The sequence below is a fragment of the Microcaecilia unicolor genome, chromosome 2 (genome assembly GCF_901765095.1).
Source record: "Microcaecilia unicolor chromosome 2, aMicUni1.1, whole genome shotgun sequence".
NCBI classification, from domain to species: domain Eukaryota; kingdom Metazoa; phylum Chordata; class Amphibia; order Gymnophiona; family Siphonopidae; genus Microcaecilia; species Microcaecilia unicolor.
The window spans coordinates 113088826-113097600 of NC_044032.1; the positions used below are offsets into that span (position 1 = coordinate 113088826).

At 42.0% G+C, this 8775-nt stretch overlaps 1 protein-coding gene across 1 annotated transcript in view; it reads left to right on the top strand.

The window, feature by feature from the left end:
* The window catches only part of SLC30A5 (solute carrier family 30 member 5), a 165811-nt gene extending 157268 nt beyond the window's left edge, over positions 1-8543 (top strand). The window contains exons 14-16 of the mRNA XM_030193218.1: positions 821-1047; positions 3623-3751; positions 6753-8543. Coding sequence (XP_030049078.1) covers positions 821-1047; positions 3623-3751; positions 6753-6923 — 527 coding nt within the window. The 3' untranslated portion in view covers positions 6924-8543. The remainder of the gene's footprint in view (positions 1-820; positions 1048-3622; positions 3752-6752) is intronic.
* Positions 8544-8775: the final 232 nt, after the last annotated feature.

Genomic DNA, 8775 nt, shown 5'->3' on the forward strand with positions numbered 1-8775 from the left:
CCATTATATCCTATGGGAAAGGGTCACAATTTGTGCCAAAGGACAAAATAAAAACTTCAGGTATTTGAACTGAAGAGTAACTTCCTTTTGTATATTGTATTTTAAGCACAAATTTGCAAATAGATAGATGCAAAGATAATTAGAATTAGAAAACGGGACCTGACTGCTTCTTGGACAATAAACAATAGTTAAAAGGAAAGAGAGGGAGGTAGAGAAATACGGAGGAAATCTTGGGTATAGAAAATAATAATGAACAAGAGGAAAAGCCAGAAATAAATAATGTAGATGTATATAATAGGCATGATGATAGCTGCCAATGTGTAGGTGCAGTAGTGTGATAACACCACCAAAAATAGAGGCCAATAGCACAAAAGATAAAGGCTGGTTGAGGAATGGGGAAGGTCAAACAAAGCAGGAAGCAATTACAGCCAGGGAAAACAAATGAAAGTAGAAACAATATCAGGCTATGAAAACTGTGTTTTTGCAACAGTTATTAATCTGATAGCTGTTACTTTAAAGGTGCTCATAATGTCATTAAGTGGAGACCTCATGATTAAGATTTGCTAGAATATCCTTAAAAGCACCAAAGTACATAATTTTGCCACAGATTTTGTTTGGGGGAAAGCTTGTTTGAAAATACTTGCTCTATGATATCTTACAAAATTGGACTGGAAGAAGTGTATTGCATTGTTAAAAGTCCCAGCAAAGCTTGTAACAGCCTTGTAGTGAGCCCAGGTTAGGCACTGCAGTCCTTTTAATGATACTGCCTGAACTATAGACATGTTTAACTCAGTATCTTCAATGTCTTTTTTTGTTACAGGGGTGTTTTTGCATGTGTTGGCAGACACACTTGGCAGTGTTGGTGTGATCATATCCACAATTCTTATACAGCAGTTTGGGTGGTTGATAGCTGATCCTATCTGCTCCCTCTTTATTGCTGTATTAATATTTGCCAGTGTTATCCCATTCCTTAAGGATGCTTGTCAAGTCATCTTATTGAGGATACCACCAGAAATTGAGAAGGAGATACACATTGCGCTGGAAAAGGTTAGAAACATCAGTTTCAGTGTGTTGGTTTTAATTTGTTCGTTATACCATACAATTACATAGTGTGCAATAGTAGACAGGCTTTAAAGAATATAAGCATATATTTTTTCATGTGAAATACTGCATTTAATTGTGTATGTATGTACCTGGATCAGTATATAGTTATACACATGAAGGACAATTTTGCATAGGTCATCAAGTAGAAAAAGGGATGCTCGGGTCCATTTTACCTAGATGATATCTGAATCGTATGGTATTCTGGAAAGACTTTGGTGGGCTTACATATTCCTTCCAGAATGGGATACCTTGTAACACCTGACACTCCCCTTTGCAACTGTGCTATTCCCAGTGACTCCTGACTCACTTGGTGATGCCCAAGCAGACTGGCAAACACGCTGCTCCTAATGAGGGACTGTCCTGTAGTGCAAGCCAGCAGCTCCAGGAGTTCCGTCCCACAGCTGTTCTGAATGAGGATCCATTAGTCAAGAAATTTTAACCTTAAATTGCCCTCAATAAACCAGGGTTGTCTTATCTACTGGTAATACTCCATAGAGGCTAATAAAATTACCAGTAATTACTCATCCCCCATCCCTGTAAGTGGCACAGTTTGACATTTCTTCCTCCTTTTCCCTCCCTTTGCCAGCCTGCAGTTCAGCATCTCCCCCTCTATCTCAATCCATGTGTAGTTGCAAATGAAAGAACCACCACTCTCCACAGAACAAGAATGCAGAACAAAACAGTAGAGGTGACCAGAAGGAACCAATGGTGTAAAGCTGGATTTATTAGATGCTTTCTAAAATGACTTGACACAGGCTGTGTTTTGGCTTGTAAGGCCTGCCTTAGGAGTCTGCATACATATCAGATCATACTAAGAAACACCTCGATAGCCTTGTAGGTCCAAAACCTACCATAAAATCCAACAATCTCATATGCATCCTCCAGCGTATATTAAGGAGTGTCAGACTCCTTGTGCCGAGTAGAACACTGACATGCCCTAATGATGAGGAGGCCCGGGTCCTGACTAGGCAGTCGGGCAACCCTGAGACTTCACCCGCAGTGATCGCCGTTCCCCAGAGGTTGAGCCCCTAGGTGCGGGCGGCCGGCAGGACATATGGGATCAGGGACCTGGTGAAGGCCAAAAGGCCAGCGGCAGGCGGCAAACACAGAGGACAGACATGCACTGGGTCTGCAGCAGGCACAAAGAGTAGTCCAGGTAAGCGCTGGGTCAGGCAGCAGGCACAAAGAGTAGTCAAGCTAAGCACTGGGTCAGTAGGCAGAGGTCAGAGACAAGGTAAAAAGATAATAACACACAAAAACGCCAGAGCAACCTACCGGAGTAGAAGCCGAAGCAACAAGTGAAACAGGAAGATCAGCTGAAATAGTGCTGGCGTCTGACGTCAGCAGAAGCCAGAAGGGAAAGGGAAAGCAGCCATTGGGCAGGGAGGAGAATGAAAGATAAGCAGCTGCCCAACAGGAGAGCAGCCAGCAGCCCATAGTGCAGGAGCAACGCGAGGGGAAGAGTTAAGGAGGCAAGCTGTGAGAGCAGCCAATCTCGGTGGGGCAGGAGGTAGGACGGAGCATCAGGACCACGCCGCGCAGCAACCAATCTCAGTGGGGCAGGAGGCAAGACGGAGCGTCAGGACCACGCCACCCAGGAACACCCCGATGTGCCGCTCCAGTACTGACAGCAGGGCCCCAGGAGTTCCGACATGCAGCACCGTGTCAGTCTGGCAGTGAGAACACCGCGCCACCCAAGAAGGCTGCCAGAGTGTGGTAGGGGACGTGACAAGGAGAAAGCGCTTGCCAATCACAAACAAATATTTTCAACAATCTTGATTTTGGAGGACACGTATGAAATTGTTGGATTTTAAAGTAGGTTTTGGACTTTCAGGGCTATCGAAGTGTGTGTTAGTATGCACTGATATGTATGCAGACTCCTGAGGCAGGCCTTACAAGCCGAAACACAACTTGTGTTGAGGCATTTTAGAAGCATCTAATAAATCCAGATTTACACCATTGGTTGCTTCTGGTCTTCTCTACTGTTTTGTTCTGTGTAGTTGCAAATGCAGACACATGACACCAGATCCTCAGTCCTAGTTCCAGTTAGCTGGAAGGCCAGAGAAGCAGAAGGAAACCACCGGGTCAAAAAAATGCTTCAGCGGTGATCTTTAGTCTGTGGCCAGTTATGTATGATTGGTTTTATAAAACAAGTAGCTTAAAAGAAAGCCATATCCTGTGTCCCCCATGTAAGAATTACATTTTATGTACCTTAAAAGACTCTGTGCTCTATTCCAATATGTCATCTATAGCTTAAAAGAAGCTCCCAAAGTGATACTTGGAAGTAGTGATATGCACATTAATTCCTTCTTTTACTGCTTCCTTTTTGGCCCTTTTTGTTTTCACTTTTGATCCTTTCTTTATGCCTCAGGGCTCAAGTAAATTGTAGACACTTTCTAGTTATCTTAGGGCCACTCTTTAAACCTCCCCCTGTATTTGTTGGGACCAAAACAGAGGATAATTTAACTTATGCTTTGAAAATGTTGCACTGAAGTCATAGAATACTGTTGTTTTGCAGATTGAGAGACTTGACGGTATAATTTCTTATCGTGACCCGCATTTCTGGCGTCACTCTGCCAGCGTGGTGGCAGGGACTATTCACCTACAGGTCCTTTCCGACACAGTGGAACAAAGAATCATTCAGCAGGTAACCCCATTCCGCACACTTATTCTATAATCTCAAATCTACAATGGAAATTTCAGATGTTTGCAGCACTTAAATCTGTACCAATTAATACAATCTGCTCCAGTCTGTTTCATTTGTATTTGGAAACAAACAACTTGAATAGCTGTATGCATTTAATTGCTGCTGCTGCTGTCCACAGGAAAGAGTAGATGTTTTGGATGAAATGATAGCTTTTGTGATTCTTAAGAGAATGCTTTTTTACATTCATGTCATCATACACTGACTCTTACGGCTCTTACAAAGGAAGGCTTCAAAGTTAGTTTGGCCTTGTAAAAGGTATGACAATCTCCAAAATATTCAATATGTATTTTAATGAAAATTGATATTACACCTGTCAGCTGTTCTAGACAATACTTTCTACTTCTGCACAGTTTGATTCTATATAAAATGCACTGAAGATGTATATATGAAACATATTTTATAATACTTACAATTTCTTTGTAACTGATGCAATAATGAGGGTTGGAGCTAACAATATTATGGCAAAGTGGTTAATATGAAATGTTAAACATCCTCTTATTAACATAGGCATTCACATGGCTTTGTTTGTCTTGGATACTATGGTAATAAAATTGCTAACAGCTGGGTTCATTGGCACGGCTGTATGTTATATTGCCTGAGAAACAGAGGTCGAGATCTAGGAAGCTGGATGTTTGATCACTGGCAAGACTAATATTGCCAACTGTTTGGATTATTGTAGAACCGTAAGGTGAGGTAAAAGTGGATGCTGGTAGGAATGAAATGAGAATGCTATAGACCCATGATGGCGAACCTATGACACGCGTGTCAGTACTGACACGCTTAGCCATTTTCGGTGACACGCGGCCGCATGTGGCCGCATACAGAGAAGCAGCGGCGTTCCCCGGGGCGGATCGCCGATGCGTCCCCCCCCCCCCAGGTGCAGCGCGACCTCACCCCCCCCCCCCCCCCCCCCGGCGAAATCACCCCCCCCCCCCCCCCCGGTGCATGTTTACCCGCTGGGGGGGTGCCGTGTGCGCTCCTATTGGCTCCCTCCGAGTCCTCCGCTTGTTCCCTCCCTGCTGCTCCCTCTGCCCCGGCTCCTGCACGGCCGTTAGGGGATCTTTGACCTCACTTCCGGCCGGCGGAGCAGAGAGCAGCGGAATGCCGTGGGGGACGCATCTCTGGGGGCCCTGTGATCGCCATTACCACATAACCACAGCAACCATCATCCAATCTACTGTTCTGGGGTGTCGTGGATTTCTAATTGACCATCATTGCTGAGATAGGTGAGGGAGAGGCTGGGAGAGGCGAGGGCATGTGCTATGGGTGCCGTTTCCCGCCATTAGAAATAGCGGCAGCCATCTTAATTTACATAAGGTGGTCAGTTAGGCTAGTTAACCCCTAATTGCCTGCAGGGCTAACAGGCTATCTATAATTCTATCTTCTGTCACTGCCCCCCTGATGGAGAACCCAAAAAATAAAAAACCAAGGTTAAGTAAAGGAAGTGGTAGTAGCAGTAGCCGACCCTTTCAAGAGACATGGACCGAGATGTATGGCATTATAGAAAAAAATGGCAGATCATTTTGCGTTCTATGTACTGAAACGGTAGTAAGCAGAACGTGGAATATAAATAGACATTTTGAAACTAATCATTCCCAGCTCTTGAAAAAAAGTGAGGATGAAAGGAAGGAATACATTTCCAGGCAGCTACACTTTTATAAGAGCCAATCTAAGTCCATCCTTAAATTTGTAAAAAGTTCTACAAATTTAACATCTGCAAGTTTGAGCATTGCTCACTCCATAGCTCAGCATGGAAAAGCACTCAGTGAGGGAGAATTTATTAAAGAAACTCTCCTAAGATGTGCACCAGTTCTATTTCACGATATGCAGAATAAAGATGCAATTATTAAGAGAATATCTGAGTTACCAGGAAATTTGGAGTGCCTGGATCCGATTACCAGACACTTTTAGCACCCTGAAAAATATAGCAATGGCTTTACTCACAATTTTTCCCTCTACGTAGTTTTGTGAAACCTTATTCTCAGCGTTAAATAATATCAAAACCAACAAAAGAAACAGATTGAAAGATGAAGTTAGTAGTGCTTGCTTGGGCTTGAAGTGTACAAAATACCAACCTTCAATTGAAGATTTAGCCAATGAAATTCAGCAACAAAAAAGTCACTAATAGGCAGATTAGTTAAAGAATTCCCCCTCCCCCTCACTTATCTTAGTTCACGGCACCCCACACAAGTTAAATAATATCAAGACCAACAAAAGAAACCGACTGACAGATGAACAAAGAAGTCACTAAGCAGGTAAGTTAAATAAATAGGTTTTGGTTTATTAAATACAGTTATATATTACAATTATACATTTTTGTTATTTAAACTATAAATATCGCGAAATTATGGTTTTTTTCTCGAAGTGACACACCACCCAAGTTATGCTCGGTTTTTTGGCGAATTTTGACACACCAAGCTCAAAAGGTTGCCCATCACTGCTATAGACTCATCTAACCAATATGGATTACAAAGACATGAGACAAAAAAAGGACTTTAATATCAGAATCTTGAAGGTGGTCACGTTCTATGGCTGACAATGGGATATATCCTTAGCAATGTGAACAGAAGAACTGGGAAAACTGGATGGGCCTGATATTCTTTTTCTGCTCTCATTTATTAAGTCACTATGAAGTCATTTAGGGCTTCTTTTACTAAGCCACGGTAGCGAATCCTGCACAGCAAATGAGAGAAAGCCCATAGGAATTGAATGGGCTTCCTCTCATTTGCCACGCCGGGAATTGCTAGCATGGCTTAGTAAAAGAGGCTCTTAATTTAGAACTTGTAGCTTGTGAGATTGCTTGGCAACTTTTGTCCCTGTCCCCATTTTGTTCATCCAGCCCAGCTCCAGTTGCAGAAAATGACTGGTACTCGGTTGAACTGTGTTCAGTTACCAGCCTCTAATTTCAATTCTGAATGCTTTTTTGTTTTGTCCTTGCCAGGTGACATCCATTCTGAAAGATGCTGGCATAAACAATCTGACTGTGCAGGTGGAGAAGGAAGCTTATTTTCAGCACATGTCTGGCCTCAGTACAGGGTTTCATGAAGTCCTTGATATGACAAAACAAATGGAATCCATGAACTATTACAAAGATGGAGCTTACATCATGTGACAACATACAACCACTCATCCGGTTATTGGCCGGAATTACATGACTCAGTATTGATACTGCATTTTGTCAGGAAAAAAAAAAAAGACTTGCACATATGTGTATAGAAATAATTGTACATAGATACAAATTTTTTAAGCCAATTTAATGCCGTCTTTGTTAAGACTGGATCCGGATGTTTTTATATAAAATTATGCCAGACCTGAATATAAATTGTATATCTGGAGATAACAGCAGTGTGAGGTGATACTGTACTTTGTGTATATTAAATATAAATGTTATTACATTGAGTGGATGAATGCAGATCAATTGTGCCCTGACCCCCATGAATAGGAGCTGGTCATAGTTCTTTAGTTCTCAGGATTGATGGAAGACTAAAACACAGTAAATATGCTTAAATTGAGGGAAACAGAAATTGGCCTACAAAATGTAATTCTCTCTCTAGGTAATCAGAAGATGAAGGAAAAGGGACCAGTTGTTCCATCTTTCCTGTGCCCATTTGTGCTTACCAGCTGTGCTGTCACAAATCTTAATCAATTGGTGGCCACCACCTTCTCCCCTCCCCAACAGTAAGGGACCTTTATGTCTTCTCCATTCACACGTTAATTCTGACATTATTTAGGATAATTATAAAATATTTTATATAATAGATACAGGAAATATGCTGCAAAAATGTTGACCTTGTCTTGTAAAATTTCACAGAATTTGTGGAAGATCTCTGAAAAGCAGCATTGTTGGAGTTTTACTTTTGAGAAAACATTCTTAATGCCAAGACTCTTCTGTTGTCCAAAACACACAATATGGAGGGGATAGATGAAGACCCGTGGAAAATGATACATATCCTGTTGCAGTTTTACAGGGATGAGCAGTAAAGTAAATGAATAAGGGATATGCACACATGAACTTGAAGTCCATAGTTGTGGCAGCCACATTTAGCATGATGGTACTTATCTCCCTGCACTTAGTAATGTGAAAAGTGGTACCAGGGAGAGTTACCTTTCTGTGTTCTAAAATTTCAATCCTATTTATGCCAGCAGCAAAAACATTATTAAAAATATAATAATGCAAAAAATATTTATATGACAAGGGAAAGCAGCAGGAAAAGTGATATTCTTTAGGTTTAAATAACTATTTTGAGTAATACTACCCTAGAACTACAGATCCCAGCACATTGTGGGAAGATTTGTGCTCATCTCTTAGGACAGCACTGCCACAGAAAATATTGATAATGTAGACAGTAATCTGTGGGAAACATTCAGTTGCCCATTTTGAACATAGTGTCCTAATGAATGAAGGTCACATGTAGTTGCTGCAGACGGATTCTTTGCTGCAGACGGATCAAAATATAAATCCACAAACCATTTATTTCATACTACTGTTTTACAGAACAGATAAGTGATGACTAACTTTTTTTTTGCAGCAATTGGTAAGATGCAGTTTAGAATAGTACTGAGAGAGCAGCAGAATTTATCAGTGTGCTATTGTAGACATTTTGTGGTATTTTTGGATTTGCTAGCAAAGGAGGCCTGGGTAGAGGTAGGGTCCATCCTGGAAAAGAATGGAAGCACTTTACTACATACTAAGGGGCCCTTTTACAAAGCTGCGGGAGGGCTAATGCATGGATAGCACGTGCCAAATCAGCTCTACTGCTGGGGTAGCACGTGGACCCGGCGGTAATTCTGAGTTTGGCATGCGCTGAATTCCATGGTAGAACATATTTTCTATTTTCTACCGCAGGGGTGTGTCCGGCGGTAATCGGCAGCATGGCCACGGCATGTGCTGCATGGTTACCACGTGGGTAGCACGTGAGCCCTTGCCACTAAATCAGTGGCTAGCAGTAAGGGCTCAGGCCATA